The sequence below is a fragment of the Crinia signifera genome, chromosome 5 (assembly GCF_055691185.1).
Source record: "Crinia signifera chromosome 5, ASM5569118v1, whole genome shotgun sequence".
Taxonomy (NCBI): Eukaryota; Metazoa; Chordata; class Amphibia; order Anura; family Myobatrachidae; genus Crinia; species Crinia signifera.
Genome location: NC_139221.1, coordinates 12232897 through 12254179, shown reverse-complemented (window position 1 = coordinate 12254179; position 21283 = coordinate 12232897). Strand labels below are relative to the sequence as shown.

At 47.6% G+C, this 21283-nt stretch overlaps 1 protein-coding gene across 2 annotated transcripts in view; it reads right to left on the bottom strand.

Annotated features, from left to right (window-relative positions):
• Positions 1–21283, bottom strand: part of TMIE (transmembrane inner ear) — a 136753-nt gene that overhangs the window by 62430 nt on the left and 53040 nt on the right. For both annotated transcript variants that reach the window (XM_083186688.1, XM_083186689.1), the window contains exon 2: positions 18624–18741. In XM_083186688.1, coding sequence (XP_083042814.1) covers positions 18624–18741 — 118 coding nt within the window. The remainder of the gene's footprint in view (positions 1–18623; positions 18742–21283) is intronic.

Genomic DNA, 21283 nt, shown 5'->3' with positions numbered 1-21283 from the left:
GGATTACATTAATTGTAAAAGCCAAGGAGTCATATATTGCATCTCTTGTGACTGCGGACCAAGATACGTAGGGATGACGTCAAGGATGCTTAAACAACGCATACTGGAGCACCTGGGGTCAATAAGGAATGCAGAACAGGACCGCAAGAGAATGAAACAACTCACTACTGTTGCGAGACATTTTCATTTTAAACATAATGGCAACACCAGCACCCTCAAAGCATTCGGTCTGGAGCAAATACACCTTGGAATCAGGGGTGGGGACCTTACACAAGAACTCTTAAAACGTGAAAGTTTCTGGACATTTGAACTAGGAGCTCTGACCCCGGGAGGACTCAACGAACACATCAATTATAGTGTCTTCATCTGAGTACACACAACCTCCCAGCTATACACTCAGAGCAAGCATAAACCTCTAAATAAACTTTATAGAGTTTAACCTTACCAGATCATTACTACCCATACACTTGTGCCACACTATGAGTCACACCTAGTCCAAATAGTCACTCACTCATGGCATTACAAAGCCACAATACCCACTGTAAAAATAAGTTGGCAAGTACAACACAAGAAGGACCTACTCACTGAACACATATATGATTTGAGAAGGATCTCTCCTTCTAAGACCTCCCTTTCATTTGATCATTACCTTGGCACTTTTTTTCACCACCTAAAAAACACTCACGATTTAAATAATTTCGTCACTCCCCAATCGGGGGGTACACATATGGTATTAAACAGTCCATGACCAACTCATAGGCACACAAGCACAGCCTTTAAATATAATCATGTCCAATATCACATTACTCACTAGCCGTACACTTACTAATAATAAATACACTAACATTTAAGCAGTCACTTATTATTACTTTATCACCCCTCTCACCCTTTGTAACCATTTACTCCTATGATTTACACTTTGATTATTTCACCCCGTCACACCCCCACTCCATACATATGTAAGGAATATTATAACCTACAGATACCTCGCTTGATACCAATCATTAACCCTTATAAACCGGGTTAGAGACAAGTCCCCCTAAAACCCTCCTTTTCCTCTTTTTCTTTACCAGTCATGTCAGTTCTGACTCCGCTTCTCTCAAGTAAGAGACTCAGTGACGCCATCTATCTTATCCCGTACACTTATATGTTTCTCTATGTATAAGGTCACACGGCAGTAGGGTTACGGAATCCCCATCTGATTGCATAAACCTATTACATAAAAACTTGTCTTTTTCCTCCGGAGAAATATAGCGCTGACCTAATTGACGCCCCCAGAAATGGTCAGCCTATCACAGCGCAACACGTCACAGGGGAGTCTTCTAAGATATAGGGATTCCCCCAGACGGAGCTAGCGGTAATTCCATATCAATGGGGCTGACGTCAACGCAGACGATCAGCCAATCACCAACATACACCTCGAAGGGGAGTCTCCTCCCCAGGGGTTACTTTAGGAGACCTCACCTTCCTTACGGCACTCGATGTGAACAAGCCGTAGGAAGGCGAAACGCGCGTTATCCAGCACTCTGCCCGCCGGCGCCGACGGGACAGAGTCACTTAGACTGCAGGGCAATTCCAGCCACAAGTCATCTGCATGAAAGGGGATCCCAAACACGGAGGAACGCTGAATGGAGCCTGACCAATATAGAGACGGGCTTTGAAAACACCCTGTACTCTCTAACCACACACAGGGAATCCTCCTCCGTTGTACAGGTATCCCACCACCACTGAAATTGCTGATCTACACCGTCTGCCATGCTCTGTTGTATTAACAACATGGTAGCAGGTACCTAACAGCAAAAGTAGGAATGGTGCTTTTTTACTTATTTTCCTCACACTGAGAACCAGTGCCTGTCCTCTCTCATTATTAGAGTCCGCTGCTGGAGCAAGACTTTTTTAAAAGCAGAAGGTGACACTGTTTCCATGTGAATTATTCTTTTGATATCCTCTATCCTTTCTCACACTCTCCTGCTAAATGAGAACCTATACTTTTCACTTCTGACACTCTCTCATTGGGAATACTGCGTGGCATTCTTGCATTGCAATGCCAGCATGATAACAAGGTAACTTTGCCCGCAGTTTACCCAACAGCAGAAGTGCAACTACTCTATCTCTCTCTGACCCTAGAGCGCAGAGACGGACTCTCTCACCCTGAGTCCAATGCACGTATGCAAAACTCAGGGAAATTAGTTGGTCCAATCTGACTTGCTGAAGGGGCCAATACTGTAAGACTGCAATTATTGCACTAACTGTATTTACACACAATTTATCGCTCCAGCAGAGGAGCAGAGTGATTGAGTTAAAAGTGCATACCTGGATGGACCACTAATCAGCCATTGTTAATCCAGATATAGGATATTGTGTATAATCACTAACGTGTCATCGGCTTTCTTGATGAAAGACATTGTGTCAACAAATGGGAGAGATTGTTAAACGCCCAGTTGTTCATAATTGACTGACCTATTATTGAGGTGCCCTCTCATTGAATGTACTAACAGTAGCCTGTGAAATTGGTGTAGAACAGCCTGATTGAATTAGCCAATCCTATCTCAGTGTCAGTTTTTTCTACTGCTGACAATGCCCTGCTTTACTGAATTACTTGGATACTGTCGTCATTTTTGATTGAAACATTGTGGCAACAGCAGGGAGTAGCTGTTTATACCCAATTTGTGTCTATAGCCGATAAACAAATTGTTTAGGTTTCTTGACCACTCTCAGTCGACTCGTGTTAATGACGACATCCTTTCAGGATCTCCAATTTGCCCACAGCTGACTGAAAAATTATTGTGACATCCCCTTATTGAGTGTACTAACTGTAGCCTGTGCAATTGATGTCGAACAGTCTGATTGAATGAGCCAATTCTGTCTCAGTGTCAGCTTTTCGTTGCTGACCATGTTCAGGTTGCACTTAATCACTTAGATACTTGTGTCAGTTTTGATTAAATATTGTGGCAACAGCCGGGAGTAGCTGTTTATGCTCAATCTGTGTCCATAGCCAACTAACCGTGGTTCAGATCTCCTGACCATCCTCAGTCGACACGTGTATATGACGACATCCTTCCAGGATCTCCTCATTAATACACCTATAATAACTTGCGAATTGTGCATAACAGCCTGACAGAATATTAGTGCCTACTATTGTAATTGTGTGAGAAAGGCAACTTATTCTTGTTCTACCTATCTTATTCCTAAACTTGATAAAAACAGTATCTAATAACTGTAAAAGGAAAGGATTCGGTAGTAAGAATTATTGATATACAAATAGTTTTGTTTAAACCACGGTGACGCAGCAAGCAATTCCTGCCATAAACGCAGTCTGTTTAAACAACCTATACACTAAACTATGTCAAAAGAATATAAATTTTATTAACATGCAGATCTCAGTCTAAACAGGGAACTTTTCCCTTTAATTTTCTATAAACACCCTTCAGACGATACCTAGCTGACATAGCAATCAGCTTCGCTAGAGACATCCAGAACTATTTGTTCGGATACCGAACACATAAATTTGCATAGCATATTTCTTTAAAGCTCACTGCAAAATAAATGTTGTCTGTCCCTGTCTGTCTTATGTTTTCTGTTGGACAAAGTAGGTCCGCCCTATATTAAAGAAAATACATTAAAAGTTAAGTTTTAACACTACTATCAAAACACAAGAGTGCCCCAAAAAAAGAGTCCACTTTCCCCTCTCCCCCATTGCATTTACGTATTGGACTCAGGGGAGCACCACCAACATACTCAGACCCACTATCCCGTAAGGGACATTACGTCTATCAAGTTGGTTATAGGCAACCCAGGCCAAACCCCACCGGAGTGGTGAAAGGGGTCCTCTTTGACCCAATTCACACTTGGCGGGAAGAACCTTGTGCGGCTCCCAAACCCCTTTTCCCTGATATATATATATATACACACAGTGCACTACAACAGTCACAATTACCAGCCAGGAAGGTATCTTACTTACTAAGTCCCCACAGTAGTATATGACTACCGGTGCTTGCGTTCCTTTGCTACACAAGCTGGCAGTATTTCTAAGTCCCCTGGCTTGGGATACCAGCTCACACAGCGCCCTGAAATGTCCACACTGACGGCACCGCAATGCCTAGTCCGCTTCTGTATGTCAGAAGTCCAACTCTCTCTCTGCACCTCCTGTGCTGATGTCTCCCCCAGTACAGCTCACTCCCCTTGTTATACCCAGCCCTGTCTATTCATAACCCAGGCAGTTCCATCAGGATGATAGAGAGTTTGATGAGATGCAGAGACGAACTGTCTGGGTTCCTGCATACAATGGGGTGTACATGATCAGATTACCTGTATATCCAACCATACACTGTTTACTACTTATGCTAATCCTATTTGATTAACATCAGACTTAGAACAATGGGAAACTTAACCTAAAGTAAATAACACTCTGGCCTAGACCTATTCATATTACCAATTACATTAAGCACAGTATAACCAAATAAAGTATATATTCCATATATAACAGGTAAAATATAGCTATACCATATAATAATTATACAGAATATACCTAATAACGTACTATAATTAAGTAAAGTCCATGAGCAGGACCAGGGCTATGAAAGTAACCACAGTCGTCTAACACTGTGCGACACGAGTAGTCGACGGTGTTATCACATTTCTTCCCCTACTTTCTAGCCCTGTGTCCTGATTAGATTAAGCTTGCTGAGAGCAGTGGTGCCCTCCTAGATTCATCAGTCTTAGTCCTGTCATAACAATGACTAGCTGGATTCTCTTGTGGGTCTGGTGGGTTTTGGGCTGACCGTTTACATTTGTAGGGAGCCTCCCAGCATCCCATGTCTGAAGCCTCTGGCAACCGTCACAAGGTTGGTGTGGAGATTTCTTTCCCGGGTCTGGCGGGTGTGTAGCCCACAGTACATAAGTCAAAAGAGTTCTACCAGGGTCCGGTGGAAATGTGATCAGCAATCCATAGTTCTTAAATTTCCCTCCAGTGTCCCACCCAAATACATAAACCACAGTTCCCTTTAGAGAAGGCTGCTTGGTTGGGCAACCCGTGGATGCAACAGTGCCACTCCATAGGTCAAGTAACTCCACCTGGGACTTTAGTAATTCCCCTACACCCAAAGGGGTAAATTCATGGTTAAAACCGTCATAGTTTTCCTCTGCCAACAAAATCTAATCTCTTGGGCCTTCACACTCCCTCCCCAACACTGTATTCCCTGGGAACCCCACTTCCATCACCTCTGGTGCATCTGGACAGTGGCTTGCTTCCCCCTCCTTCACCCACAAAGTGGGAAACTGCTGAGTTACCTCCAAACCTAAGACCTCTGAAATTCTCTGGAACGCGGGCAAGTCTTCCGTAACGGCCTCACTGTACATGCCAGGAAATTCCGGCACTTCAATCTCTATGTGGCCTCTAGTGGTCCTGTCCTGAGTAGCTTCTTCACTCATGACAGAGAAAAGTGGTAATAGGTGGTGCCACCTGACACCCACCTGGATGTGTGAGTCTCCATTATCTTTCAAAGCCTCAGTCCACTCGTCCATATCCAATGGAATGTGTTCTGACGCTGCTACTTCTTCCACTGGGATGAGAAGTGGTTGCCAGCAGCACCCTTGGGCATCCCCCTGATCGATGACAGCCTCCACCAGCCTAGCACACTAGGCAGCTGGTTCGAGTGTCATTGGTAGACTAGACTTCACCTGCAGGGGTAGGACCCCGACGCTTACAGACTCCTTGGTACCCATGACACTGACCTCTTCTTGGTACTGGCATTCATTCACCATTTCCTCCCATGCTAACTGTTGGCAAACGATACCTCGCAGCTCACACTCGGAAACCAACTCTTCTCAGTTCATCCTCTTTAGTTGGTCCACTGGTCCCACTGGCAGCGACTCAACTATATTTGGTATAGCCAAGGGCATGGCAGATGCGCAACTCATCTGCTCCTCAGATATTCTTTGTACAGGGTAGTGCAGGGAAGCCTTCTCTGCACTTATCTGTACTGTAGGACCCAGACATCCCTGTCTCCTGTGGGGGTCCAACACATCCCGCTTCATGGTCTGTTCATGCCACCTTAGAGTAGATTCCATCAACCGACTGCTTGAGCTCTTCATCCTCTGACCCAGTTGCTGGCCTTGCGACTCTCCTCCATAGGAAACTTCAACCGTCATGTTGTGTTGCTGACACCTTCCCTGAGGTACCTTCTGATGGGCCAGGGGGGTCTGTAGAATGGTAGCTGCTGGTGCAGCAGTTTGCACTGTGTAAGTGTTGTCTGGTAATCCCAGGACCTCTTGTATTACCCGCATCCGATCATCAGGCATTGCATCATCTCCCAGCGCCTCTAGCCGGGCCTGTAATACCTCTGGGGTCCTTTCAAACTGTTCCCTAACATTTCCCTCTCCCAGGGATTTCAGGCGGGGTTGCACTGACCCTCGGGATCTCACCTCCGATCCTCCGCTCTCGCTGCGGTTCTTGTCAGTGCATGTCCTCGTGTTCTGTTGCTCCTCTTCCTGTGAAGAATGTCTCCCACCTGTACCTTCCTCCCTCTAGTGTCAGTGCATGTCCTCGTGTTCTGCTGCTCCTCTTCCTGTGAAGAATGTCTCCCACCTGTACCTTCCTCCCCCTAGTGTCAGTGCATGTCCTCGTGTTCTGTTGCTCCTCTTCCTGTGACTAATGTCTCCCACCTGTACCTTCCTCCCTCTAGTGTCAGTGCATGTCCTCATGTTCTGCTGCTTCTCTTCTTGTGAAGAATGTCTTCCACCTGTACCTTCCTCCCTCTAGTGTCAGTGCATGTCCTCGTGGTCTGCTGCTCCTCTTCCTGTGAAGAATGTCTCCCACCTGTACCTTCCTCCCTCTAGTGTCACTGCATGTCCTCCTTTTCTGCTGCTCCTTTTCCTGTGAAGAATGTCTCCCACCTGTACCTTCCTCCCACTAGTGTCAGTGCATGTCCTCGTGTTCTGTTGCTCCTCTTCCTGTGACTAATGTCTCACACCTGTACCTTCCTCCCCCTAGTGTCAGTGCATGTCCTCGTGTTCTGTTGCTCCTCTTCCTGTGAAGAATGTCTCCCACCTGTACCTTCCTCCCCCTAGTGTCAGTGCATGTCCTCGTGTTCTGTTGCTCCTCTTCCTGTGACTAATGTCTCCCACCTGTACCTTCCTCCCTCTAGTGTCAGTGCATGTCCTCATGTTCTGCTGCTTCTCTTCCTGTGAAGAATGTCTTCCACCTGTACCTTCCTCCCTCTAGTGTCAGTGCATGTCCTCGTGGTCTGCTGCTCCTCTTCCTGTGAAGAATGTCTCCCACCTGTACCTTCCTCCCTCTAGTGTCACTGCATGTCCTCCTTTTCTGCTGCTCCTTTTCCTGTGAAGAATGTCTCCCACCTGTACCTTCCTCCCTCTAGTGTCAGTGCATGTCCTCGTGTTCTGTTGCTCCTCTTCCTGTGACTAATGTCTCACACCTGTACCTTCCTCCCCCTAGTGTCAGTGCATGTCCTCGTGTTCTGTTGCTCCTCTTCCTGTAAAGAATGTCTCCCACCTGTACCTTCCTCCCTCTAGTGTCAGTGCATGTCCTCGTGTTCTGTTGCTCCTCTTCCTGTGAAGAATGTCTCCCACCTGTACCTTCCTCCCTCTAGTGTCAGTGCATGTCCTCGTGTTCTGCTGCTCCTCTTCCTGTGAAGAATGTCTCCCATCTGTACTTTCCTCCCTCTAGTGTCAGTGCATGTCCTCGTGTTCTGCTGCTCCTCTTCCTGTGAAGAATGTCTCCCACCTGTACCTTCCTCCCTCGTGTTCTGCTGCTCCTCTTCCTGTGACTAATGTCTCCCACCTGTACCTTCCTCCCTCTAGTGTCAGTGCATGTCCTCGTGTTCTGTTGCTCCTCTTCCTGTGACTAATGTCTCACACCTGTACCTTCCTCCCCCTAGTGTCAGTGCATGTCCTCGTGTTCTGTTGCTCCTCTTCCTGTGAAGAATGTCTCCCACCTGTACCTTCCTCCCTCTAGTGTCAGTGCATGTCCTCGTGTTCTGCTGCTCCTCTTCCTGTGAAGAATGTCTCCCACCTGTACTTTCCTCCCTCTAGTGTCAGTGCATGTCCTCGTGTTCTGCTGCTCCTCTTCCTGTGAAGAATGTCTCCCACCTGTACCTTCCTCCCTCGTGTTCTGCTGCTCCTCTTCCTGTGACTAATGTCTCCCACCTGTACCTTCCTCCCTCTAGTGTCAGTGCATGTCCTCGTGTTCTGATGCTCCTCTTCCTGTGAAAAACGTCTCACACCTGTACCTTCCTCCCTCTTGTGTCAGTGCACGTCCTCGTGTTCTGCTGCTCCTCTTCCTGTGAAGAATGTCTCCCACCTGTACCTTCCTCCCTCTAGTGTCAGTGCATGTCCTCGTGTTCTGCTGCTCCTCTTCCTGTGACTAATGTCTCCCACCTGTACCTTCCTCCCTCTAGTGTCAGTGCATGTCCTCGTGTTCTGCTGCTCCTCTTCCTGTGAAGAATGTCTCTAACCTGTACCTTCCTCCCCCTAGTGTCAGTGCATGTCCTCGTGTTCTGCTGCTCCTTTTCCTGTGACTAATGTCTCCCACCTGTACCTTCCTCCCTCTAGTGTCAGTGCATGTCCTCGTGTTCTGCTGCTCCTCTTCCTGTGAAGAATGTCTCCCACCTGTACCTTCCTCCCTCTAGTGTCAGTGCATGTCCCGTGTTCTGCTGCTCCTCTTCCTGTGAAGAACGTCTCACACCTGTACCTTCCTCCCTCTTGTGTCAGTGCACGTCCTCGTGTTCTGCTGCTCCTCTTCCTGTGAAGAATGTCTCCCACCTGTACCTTCCTCCCTCTAGTGTCAGTGCATGTCCTCGTGTTCTGCTGCTCCTCTTCCTGTGACTAATGTCTCCCACCTGTACCTTCCTCCCTCTAGTGTCAGTGCATGTCCTCGTGTTCTGCTGCTCCTCTTCCTGTGAAGAATGTCCCCCACCTGTACCTTCCTCCCCCTAGTGTCAGTGCATGTCCTCGTGTTCTGCTGCTCCTCTTCCTGTGAAGAATGTCTCCCACCTGTACCTTGTTAAATCCCTTGGTATATGTGAAAGTTTCTATCATGTCCCCCTTTCCCTTCTCTGCTTTAAACTATACATATTAAGATCTTTTAGTCTTTCCTGGTACGTTTTGTGATGATGGCCATACACCATTTTAGTTGCCCTTCTTTGTACAGTCTCTAATGTATTTATAGCCTTAATGCTTATTGCCAGGGGTTTTATGCTCGCTGCTCATTGTAGGGGTTTTATGCTCACTGCCAGTGGTTTCATGCTCATTGCCAGTTGTTTCATACTCGTAGCCAGAGGTTTCATGCTCAGGGTTTCATGCTTGTTGCCAGGGGTTTCATGCTCATTGCCAAGAGTTTTGTTCTCATGGTTATTGATATGCCATTGCGTTATACTAGTAAGCACTACAGAAAGTACACATGCGCAGTGTTTCGATAATTGCTGATTCATCGCCATGGAAACAGGTCTGAATTAGGCCCTATGTGTAAAACTTTTGTGCGATAGTAAGCGCAATGCAGAACTGTAATAGCCCCATAACGGGAAGGAGACGTTATCTGTGTGCCCAGAACCTCAGTCACTGCTCTAAAAAATAACCGTAATTTAATAACAAAAAAGAAATAAAAAAACTATTCCGGAATTGTTGCTGCGGCAGCGCTGGAACGCGCCCAGAATACATCGCTGCGCCCAATTTATCACATTGAAAAAAATCCCATTGGGAGAAATATATTATAAGATAATATCTGAAATGCAGAGCGTAGCGGTGTAACATTAGCCAGGAAAAAAGACGGTCACATCGTATCTACTGCCGACACAAAGCCATTATATCAACTCATCAAGAGGAAAGCTCTGAGTCACTGCGGAGAGGACACTTAGCGTTATTTACTGCGCACAAATCTGCCTTATTCTCCAGCTAAAATAAACCATAAGCATTGATTTAACAAGCCGCCCGGATCGTAGAGAACATTGAGTGCAGACTGTCTTTGTCATGGCGGAAGTACGACGCGTGGGGACAGAGACGCGGACAGATCCCTATTCCAAATATTGCTGCAAACATCCATTAAAAAGCTATTTACGTCTCTAATGGTCACTCAAAGTCTCTGACACATAATCCACTTCTTCTACAGGGATAGCCTGTACCCTTCATAATGGAATATATGGTGGGCCTAATTCAGGTCGTTCACTGCTTACCTAGCGCCTTAACACCACGCCGCCGAACGGCTACTAAAATATAAAACTGAAATGTTATATGTTTGTTGCGCAATCCCGGACTAAGGGCCTGATTCAGAGTTGATCAGAGAATTTGCAAATTTAGCAATTATCGAATGACTGTCCATGCGAAGCGTAGGCATTGCACATGCGCGAAGGCAAATAGCATTAGATATCTCTCTACAGTGACACTATAGTGAAAATTTCCCACGAATTGGGGACCCCATATAGGTGTAATTAAACACCAATTAAGGCCACAAGGCCACCCCCAATTGCAGATCGTCCTCAACCCACACCCACATAAATATACTTTGTGTACCCAATTCTACCCTATCATCTTGTACTCACATTGATTTGTACACCCTCAAATCTCTCACAAATGATAAATTGTTAATGGATGTGACAGACTCCATCTCAGCATATTCATTCAACATCTCAGATTTTGAGCATTTAAATAAACACAGGCAGCGCTTATGCCCATCAACCAAACATTGCCGACACAGAGGGACTGGGTTCGTGGCCAACAGCTCACAGAGCGCAGAGCAAAAGAAATTGTAATTGCTAAGAATAAGTCAAATTTAATTTTAAAAAAAGTTTAACAAAATATTGTAATTTTTCTACCTTTCCAGCTACTCTATAAAATCATATTTATTTTAAATATAAAAAAATGTCACTGTCCGCTAATTTTATTTTATCCTGGCAAACCTGGATCTCCATTCTTGCCACCCTTCCTTCCTTCCTGGGACTATGGTTTCATCACCGTAATCTGCTCCAATCCGTGACATCTCGTGATGAAGGTCTCCTCTGTGACATACACAGTACTGACCGAAATTAAAGAGGTGTAAAAATATTTTAAACAATTTAAATAAATGTTAAACGGGCACCAGAGCAGTGTGAACATGATACGTGTACTATAAAACTTTACAAAGTGCAAATCTTCTTCCCAGCAACTGTCATGTTCCTAGGAATGGGATTAAACTGGAAGTTTGAACATTTGAGCACCAACATCTCCGCTAAAAATGCCAGCGTCCCTCACATTTGTTATATATATTCAAAAGGAGAAGGATTCTGAAACCTAAATCAGCAGAACTCCAGATACCGATAGACTCCAAGGCGTTTTCTTCTGACGGATGAACCCTAAAAGTAAGATGTTTTTCTGGATTACAGTATCAGTGGGCTCTTCAAAATTGGGTCCCTTGTATTGGAACAGAGGACAGGTTCCATCAGGCAAATAGCAGAAGCTGCAACAGACTTCTTTTGCAACTTGACACATGCGCAGCGCAGTTAAGGAAAAGTGACATCTGGTGGACAGAACATGTTCCTGCACTGGCTGTTCCACTGCTTCACTACATTACAATATGACTCAATAAAACATGCTACTTTCAAGAAGCAACATGGCAGCTGGCGAGTTACAAGGCTCGTTAAATGGCAGAGCGTGAGTCACAAGGCGCGTTAAATGGCAGAGCGTGAGTCACAAGGCGCGTTACATGGCAGAGCGTGAGTCACAAGGCGCGTTACATGGCAACGGGCGAGTTACAAGGCGCGTTACATGGCAGAGCGTGAGTCACAAGGCGCGTTACATGGCAGAGCGTGAGTCACAAGGCGCGTTACATGGCAGAGCGTGAGTCACAAGGCGCGTTACATGGCAGTGGGCGAGTCACAAGGCGCGTTACATGGCAGCGGGCGAGTCACAAGGCGCGTTACATGGCAGAGCGTGAGTCACAAGGCGCGTTACATGGCAGAGCGTGAGTCACAAGGTGCGTTACATGGCAGAGCGTGAGTCACAAGGCGCGTTACATGGCAGAGCGTGAGTCACAAGGCGCGTTACATGGCAGAGCGTGAGTCACAAGGTGCGTTACATGGCAGAGCGTGAGTCACAAGGTGCGTTACATGGCAGTGGGCGAGTCACAAGGCGCGTTACATGGCAAAGCGTGAGTCACAAGGTGCGTTACATGGCAGAGCGTGAGTCACAAGGTGCGTTACATGGCAGTGGGCGAGTCACAAGGTGCGTTACATGGCAGAGCTTGAGTCACAAGGCGCGTTACACGGCAGTGGGCGAGTCACAAGGCGCGTTACATGGCAGAGCGTGAGTCACAAGGTGCGTTACATGGCAGAGCGTGAGTCACAAGGCGTGTTACATGGCAGCGGGCGAGTTACAAGGCGTGTTACATGGCAGAGCATGAGTCACAAGGCGCGTTACATGGCAGAGCGTGAGTCACAAGGCGTGTTACATGGCAGCGGGCGAGTTACAAGGCGTGTTACATGGCAGAGCATGAGTCACAAGGCGCGTTACATGGCAGCGGGCGAGTTACAAGGCGCGTTACATGGCAGTGGGCGAGTCACAAGGCCTGTTACATGGCAGCGGGCGAGTTACAAGGCGTGTTACATGGCAGAGCGTGAGTCACAAGGCGCGTTACATGGCAGTGGGCGAGTCACAAGGCGCGTTAAATGGCAGAGCGTGAGTCACAAGGCGCGTTACATGGCAGAGCGTGAGTCACAAGGTGCATTACATGGCAGCGGGCGAGTTACAAGGCGCGTTAAATGGCAGAGCGTGAGTCACAAGGCGCGTTACATGGCAGTGGGCGAGTCACAAGGCGCGTTACATGGCAGCGGGCGAGTCACAAGGTGCGTTAAATGGCAGAGCGTGAGTCACAAGGCGCGTTACATGGCAGCGGGCGAGTTACAAGGCGCGTTACATGGCAGCGGGCGAGTTACAAGGCGCGTTACATGGCAGCGGGCGAGTTACAAGGCGCGTTACATGGCAGCGGGCGAGTTACAAGGCGTGTTACATGGCAGAGCGTGAGTCACAAGGCGCGTTACATGGCAGAGCGTGAGTCACAAGGCGCGTTACATGGCAGAGCATGAGTCACAAGGCGCGTTACATGGCAGAGCGTGAGTCACAAGGCGCGTTACATGGCAGAGCGTGAGTCACAAGGCGCGTTACATGGCAGCGGGCGAGTTACAAGGCGCGTTACATGGCAGAGCATGAGTCACAAGGCGCGTTACATGGCAGAGCGTGAGTCACAAGGCGCGTTACATGGCAGAGCGTGAGTCACAAGGCACGTTACATGGCAGTGGGCGAGTCACAAGGCGCATTACATGGCAGTGGGCGAGTCACAAGGCGCGCTACATGGCAGTGGGCGAGTCACAAGGCGCGTTACATGGCAGTGGGCGAGTTACAAGGCGCGTTACATGGCAGTGGGCGAGTCACAAGGCGCGTTACATGGCAGTGGGCGAGTCACAAGGCACGTTACATGTCATAGGGACGCTAGATATCTCTGTACAACATCAAGTAAAGTCGTGTTTTGAATTCAGAGCTGGAGTATGACCTGATCTCAATAGAAAACCCTGCGGTAGAAGTGTGGAATAGAACGTGACTGCTCCAAAGAGTGCAACGTTGGGCACGGAGAACACACGTGATAATGCCCACGTGTTCTGTCTAGTATGTGTCTACTGTATGTTCTTCACAGACTTGTGTGCACAGTGATGAAGGCAAGAGATGTGTTTCCTATACAAAGAAAGGTTGTGGTACAGTACGCATCATAGACAGTCATATGGTCGGCCGATAATGGTCGACAGGTAAAAGGTCTACATGGTTGAAAGGTAGACATGAAAAAGGTTGACATGGTCAAAAGGTCAACATTTAAAAAAATTGGCATGGTCAAAGGGTCGACATCCAAAAGGTGAACATGGAAAAAGGTAGACATTAATTTTTAAGTTTCTAGGGTTTCTATGTCGACACAGGTCAACATGGACACTGTGTAAGTGTTCCGCATCCCCTCGCATGGCTCGCTGCGCCCGGCACACTATTTTATTCTCCCTCCATGCCCTAGTGGGTGGTAGGGCATGAAATACCGCCTGTCGGCTGAAAATTTAGTAAGAAAATGCTTGTCGACCATTTCCATGTTGACGTTTTTCTATGACTGTCTATGATGAGTCAGGCTATGATCAGTCCGGATTCCTGGAAAGAATGAGTAACAAATAGCAGCGATAATGTGAGATCTCTGTGACAGTACTCTGCCGAGGAATAGGTTAGTGCCATATACAGTCACAATACTCATTCTGATCATTGTATGTAACAATGAAGCCGATATAGAACAGGATACAATGTTATTTCAGAGTAACTTCTCTCTGTACTACTCAGTAATAGTGTTATAGTTACCACAGGCAAAAGCTTAGCAGGTAATAAATGTATATTGGTGCCGTACGTTACAGTACACAGCTAAGAGTCCTGCGGAACTTTATATTCCCTTTTATAGCGTTTTAAAGAAGAGTTTTATTTTCAGGAATAAAATAGCGGATATTTGCCAACTGCTCAGCTGTATTGTGATACTGGGAAATGTGTCCGAGGGTGTCGGGGAATATTTATCAAAGTGTATATGCAGGATACTGTATCTGCACATATAAGTATAATATATACTACAAGTACCATCTCAGAGTATCTAGGACGGAGCGCCGAAGATACAGCGTAGCAGATATCTGCACATATAAGTATAACTAGGTGATTCATCGTGCCCTACGGGCGCTCTTCACACCGGCATAAGGGGCTGCGCCCCATTAATTTGTGAACGTTTGTATTGTGAGAAATATGGTTAGAATTGTATGAAAGATGGCCTGTATTGCAACTTGAGTTATAGGTGAAATGTGTTAAATATAGAGCATATGATGTGGAAGGGAGTGTGTATTGTTTTGTTTAATTAAAAAGCAGTTACAGAGTAAGATGTACATTGATAGTGTGGAGGGTACAGTGACATTTGTGGGGGGGGGGGGGTTGTGCGTGTTGTTGAGGTGTGTGTGTGCAAGAGTATAGTAGGGTGTTTTTGAGTCAGCAGCTCCCCACTGGCTGAGGTCACGACACAGGAAAACAGGAGGCTGGGTAGTGATAGGGGTGTGTGGGCATAAGGGGGACTAAAGAGGAGGGTGGGAGACAATGTGCAGCTTCTGCCAGTGGGTGAGGGTCCAGCGTGGCAGCACAGGACAGTGCCCCTGAGTCAGTGTCTCCTCCTACTTGGTGGGAGTTAGGGTGTATGAGAGCAGGAGGCTGGTTGGTAAAGCATGATAGGGGAATGTGGGCAACACAGGGTGAGCGGGTCCCCACTGGTGGAAGTTACGGGGCAGGAGAACAGGAGGCAGGGCAGTGATAGAGGTGTGTGGGCATGAGGGGTAGTAAAGGTTTTGGGCTGTTGCAGAGTAGGGATGGGCATTGGTGCAGACGCCATCGATGGTTGGCATTGATGGCGATTTTGCACCCTGTCATCGATAGCAGTAACATATTACTTGGATAACCATCGATTGTTGTAGCTATCAATGGTCATTCATTATATCTGACTGAATAGGCCGTGGGTCAATCAGAACTCGGTGGCGGGACTTCCGGGTGTGGGGGGGCGGCACCTACTTGTGGCGGTACAGGATCCCCCATTGTCACGGGGGTACGTGAAATGCGGGAGCAGGGTCACGGGGGTCTTCTGGGGGGGGGGGGAATTGCCGGAAAGGGGTCAGGGGTGCCTGCAAAATGCGGGAGGGGGGTGCGGTGATCTGCGATTAGCTGGAGGGGGTCCGCAAATCGCTGGAGGGGGCGCGGGGGGGCCTTGAATCGCAGGAAGGGGGGGTCCGCAAATTGCGGGACAGGGGTTGTGGGGGTCAGTGAATTGCAGGAGGGGGGGTTTTGGGGGTCCGTAAATCGGTGCCATGAATGAAAGGAGGGGGGTCCGCGAATCGCGGGAGGGGGCGCGGGGGGGGTCATGGATCACGGGAGGGGGGGTCGTGGGGGGCCGCAAATCGGGGGAGGGGGGTGCCGTGAATTGCGGGAGGTGGGCATGAATCGTGGGAGGGAAGGTCCACGAATCGCAGGAGGGGGTCTGCAAATCGCGGGAAGGGGGTCGCGAATCGCGGGAGGGGGCATGTGAGGTGCATGTGAGGTGCCGTGGGGGTCCGTGAATCGCGGGAGGGGCGCGGGGGGTGCCGTGAATGAAGAAGGGGGGCGTAGGGGGGGTGGGGGTCAGCGAATTGCGGGAGGGGGCGCGGGTGGGTCATGAATTGTGGGAGGGGGGGTCATGGGGGGCCACGAATCGCGGGGGGCGCGGGAGGGGGGTGACGTGAATCGCGGGAGGGGGTTTGCAAATTGTGGGAGAGGGCGTAGCGAATCACGGGAGGGGCGCGGCAAATCGCGGGAGGGGGCGCGGGGGTGACGCGAATCGCAGGGGTACCGCGAATCGTGGTAGGGGGGGTCGCGGGGGGCGCAAATCGCGGGAGGGGGCGCGGGGGGCCACCGTGAATCGCGGGATGGGGTCCGCAAATTCTGGGGGGGGGGACGAATCGTGGGAGGGGGGTCGTGGGGGAGTGCAAATCGCAGGAGGGTGGGTGCCATGAATCGCGGGAGGGGCGGGAGTTTGCATATCGTGGGAGGGGGGGTCGCCGGGGTCCCGAAAATCGCGGGGGGTCATGGGGGACCCGCGAATCGTGGGAGGGGGGTCACGGGTGTCCAGGGGGTGTTGCTGGCAGATGGAGGGGTGATGCGGGAGTAATGGTGGATGGTGGCTGTGGAGTAATGGTGGATGGTGGGCGTGTACTGTAGCCCTGGCTGGGCGGGGAGAGGTGATGTCAAAGGGGGTGGGGTGTGTAGAACGTTATACACATAGAACACTTTTCCCTGGGGGGCGGGTTTGTGTATCCCGCTGAACGGGAACGTTATATACACAGGGGATGAGTGACAGATCTGGCTAAATATATAAGAGATTGCAGTGGTGATTGCGGAATACAATGAGTGCATGGATAAGAGATTTAGTAGTGTCTAGTGTGAGATACGGTCGTATTTTGGGTATGTTGTTTAGATCCATATTCATATCATCTCTCATGGGCAAAAACGCACCTTAAGGATGACGTTAGCCATTGTATCATATGTCCCCTGTGCCCCCTATGAGATTCCCCAGCATTCTTCACTCACACGTGCTCAGCGCTGAACAGCAGCGTCTTGCGCCGGTTACTGGAGTCCATTGGAGAGACCTCACATTACAATTTCCGTCAGTCAATAATCGCAGGTCATTGGAGACCGCCCTTAATCTTTATATCTGCGAGGCGTTCTACAGAGGGAATGATTATAGGGTGTCCGCACTTTAGGTCGACAGTAATAAGATTGACAGTCAATATGTCAACCACTATTGGTCGACATTGCATTAGTCAGACATGGTCAAAAGGTAAATAAAAGACAATAATAATAAAAAGGTCAAAAAGTCAACTGAGAATGGATGACGCAAGTTGAGACTCCAGGGGTTTGGCTGAAGCACAGTTCAAAATTCAAATAGTTTAACCACACCCACTGCCAGTGAGTCAGTTTGAGATGGCAGTTGGTGGCAGTGGGTGTTGCTCCCCTATTTGAATTTTGACCCGAGCTGCAGCCCCCACCCCTGGAGTCGCCACTGGTGCACACAGAATATGGTTGACGTGAGATTTCACATTTCACAAACTCATGTCGACTTTTTCACATGCCATTGCATGTCAACCTTCTGCTTGTTTTGACTCTTTTTCACATCGACCTAGACACAACCTTTTTAATGTCTACCTAAAACATTCCCCATTTTCAGAGAACCGCATAATACAGGTGAGCTACATAGATCACTTACTCAATAATAACGTCACATTTATGAGATAAAGGGGGAGGTTTAGCATAGCCTGGGGGAGATAAAGTATCGGTCATGCGGCGGTGTTAAAATGACACGCAAGGTAGTGAAATTTGCAGCTTTGCGTCTCAGACAGATTAATCCTCAACTGTGACAAGAGCGGATTGATTGATCCAAGATTCGATTCATCTCCCCTATGTCCATTATACATTTATACCTGGTGGTACCATCGAGAGATCTATCTGCTGTACGCTCGCTACGGGGTCAGCGCAAGCTCACTCCCAGGCACTATGCTTAATGACTTAATCTCAGAAGTGACAGGCACTCTTTAATAACTAAACTCTCCCGGTACACTCCGTCAGTAGGAATTACTAAAGCAAGAGAGCCTGTGATAATATTTATGCAGAGTGCTCCATGTGTTTTATTAAAGCTAATCCAGTCATGTTTCTTTAATCGAATTATAGTTAAACAAATCCATGTTCTATGTGATGTGTGATACTGCTGCCATCTAGTGACCATATATCATATTACACTCTTATTTTCACAGACGTTAAATAAATAAAAGGATTTCATTTAAGCTTTTCAGTGATTATCCGCACAGTCTAAGAAGGGCATTTCATTTATCAGAGGTTAATTAATAGTGATTTAGCGCATCCTCCCTTGGCCGTTTAAAATGCACAGTCATGGTCCTTAAAAAATAATATCTAGGTACAAATATTGAATGTTGGACTCATTTACTCAGAGTGGCTGGAAATGGCATCAGCTGAGGTGCATCTCACACACCGATTATAGAAATGTGACTTACTGACTCCCAAAACAAAGATGGTAAACACTCCTATGACCTGCCAGAGGCGTAGACCCCAAAATACCACCGTCTCTGATGTCACTGGGTCGGGCTTCTTTTTCGGGGGTTCTGTTGGTGCCTACGAAAAGAAAAAAGAAATAGTTCATGAATTCTTCAATTGAAAATCATTATTACTTAGTAATTATTATCCTTGTCGTTATAACTGAAATACATGTTATGGAGATAATATAACACTGTACAGTAAAAGGTCAATTCTAGAAATCAGGGTAATTTGGCACATTTACGCTTACATTGTAACAGGGAGCAATTATAGGGAACAGATTTTACAGTCATTGGTCAATTACTTTCAATGGGAAACGCTACTTCATTATAGAACCTTTGTCTTATGCTAAATATTTGTTCAAACTATTATAACTTGTCCTCTCATTTTCTGAAGTGTTTCCTTTAAAAAGAAAGATTTGGAAATGAAAGGATATAGGGGGAGATTCTATAAACTAAAAATGCGGTAAAAACCCTGTTATCTGAGTTTTAGAGCATTTTGAGATGCTCTAAGCATCCCCCGCAGGGTTATCGCGACGGGGGGCATCGCCAGAAAAATTTGGCGATGCCCCATAGAAGCCTACGGGATTCTACCGTGACCCACCGCCTTCCCTCACCGACCCCCGCCGCCCCGCACCAAACCCCCCCCCCCCCCCCCTCACCTGTGTTTGGGCAGCACAGAGCTGGACCTGTCCGGACCTGTGACCTCCTCCTCCCTGCACTGATCCTCTTCTGGGTGCAGGGAGGAGGAGAGCACGGCGCAGCAGCAGCGCCGGGTAAGGGAGGGAGGGGGGAGCTGTCGGGAGCTGCCGGTCTCACTGTCTCTCACGCAAGAGCTGTCCTTTGCCATAATTATCGCATACTGTGGGTGACATTCTATGGGATGCAGTAAAATCCGCATGTTTTTTATAGCACCTAATCGCACCTAATCGCACTTTTGAAAATCGCAAGATTGGGCCGTTTTTCGCATATTTAATGAGATGCGAAAAACGGCCCAAATAGTGCGAATAGGTGCGATTTGATGCAATTTCTTTAGTACTGAAAATGTGCGATTTTCAGGTCTGAAAATCGCACATTTGCAGGAAATCGCAATTTAAAATAAATAAAAAAAACTGCGCGGGTTCCCCCCGGACCCCAGATCCAGGGACTGACCCACGGGCTGAAGGTAGGTAAGTATCAGTATGTGTGGGCTGTGGATGTATTAAATGTTTATTTTTCTGGCTGTCAGTGTGTGTTTTATTTAACTATTTCTTGTACTGTGGAACTACAAGTGCCAGCAGGCCCTTTAATGCCCCGCATGCTGGGACTTATGGTTCTCCAAGTCCCAGCATGCGGAGTAGGCTTGCTGGGACTCATAGTTCTACAGTATAAGACAATAGTTTTTATTTTTTTTTACACTTTTCATCAGCCCGATGCCCACCGCCCAGGGGCATCGGGGACAGCCCCGGACTTTCAGCATGGGCTGGTAAGTCCTGGAGGGGGGGGACCCCTTCTTTGGGGGGGTCCCCACTTCCCCAGGACCCCTGCCCATGCTGACTAGCCAGGGGGATAATGCTTTGGCCGCGGGACCTTATATAATAAGTGTCCCCCGGCTGTGGCATTACCCTGCTGGCTGGTTGGGTCTGGTGCTGGTTCTTGAAATGCGGGGGACCCCTAGTCATTTTGTCCCCCGTATTTTGGGAACCAGCGCCGGACCTTGAGCCTGGTGCTGGTTTCATTAAATCAAGGGGACCCCTATTTGTCGGGGACCGTGATTTTATGTCACCAGCACCGGCTCAATGAGCCCGGGGCTGGTTATGCTCTGGCGGGGGAACCCGCGCTGTTTTTTTTTGTTGTTTTTTTTTAACTGTTTAACCCTTTTTTTCCAACAGAACCATGCACAGATCTCAATGATCTGTGCAGGGTTCTGGCTAATTCGCCCATCAGAACCTGGTCTGATTTTTGGGCGAATTTTAGACACATTTATACAAATCGCATACCATTAAATATGCGATTTGTATACTTTTCAATGTGAAAACATCTGGATGCGATGTGCTGCGAAAAACAGCCATCGCATTACCAGAATGTCAAATTTGTTGGCCAAAATCGCACTTTTTTCACATTTTCGCAGCTCATTAAATATGCGAAAATGGAAAAACATGCGATTTCGGCCGTTTTTGCGAAAAAAAATTGCAAGAAAAAAAATTCATCCCATAGAATGTCACTCCACATGTTAGAACATATGCGATAATTATGTAGGCGATGGGGGGCGATGTGCGGCGGTAAGGGGGCGCGGATGTTAGAGCATCCCCCCCCCTAAAGCATTATTCTCAGAGATAAATCTAAAAGGGATTCTCTAAGGAACTCTGATTTCAAATAAACTATTTGTACAAGATATTACCTGCTGACAATATCTAGAGGTAAGTATGTATGCATGTATGTATGGTGTATGTATGTATGCATGTATGTATGGTGTATGTATGTATGCATGTATGTATGGTGTATGTATGTATGTATGTATGCATGTATGTATGTATGGTGTATGTATGTATGCATGTATGTATGGTGTATGTATGTATGCATGTATGTATGGTGTATGTATGTATGCATGTATGTATGGTGCATGTATGTATGGTGTATGT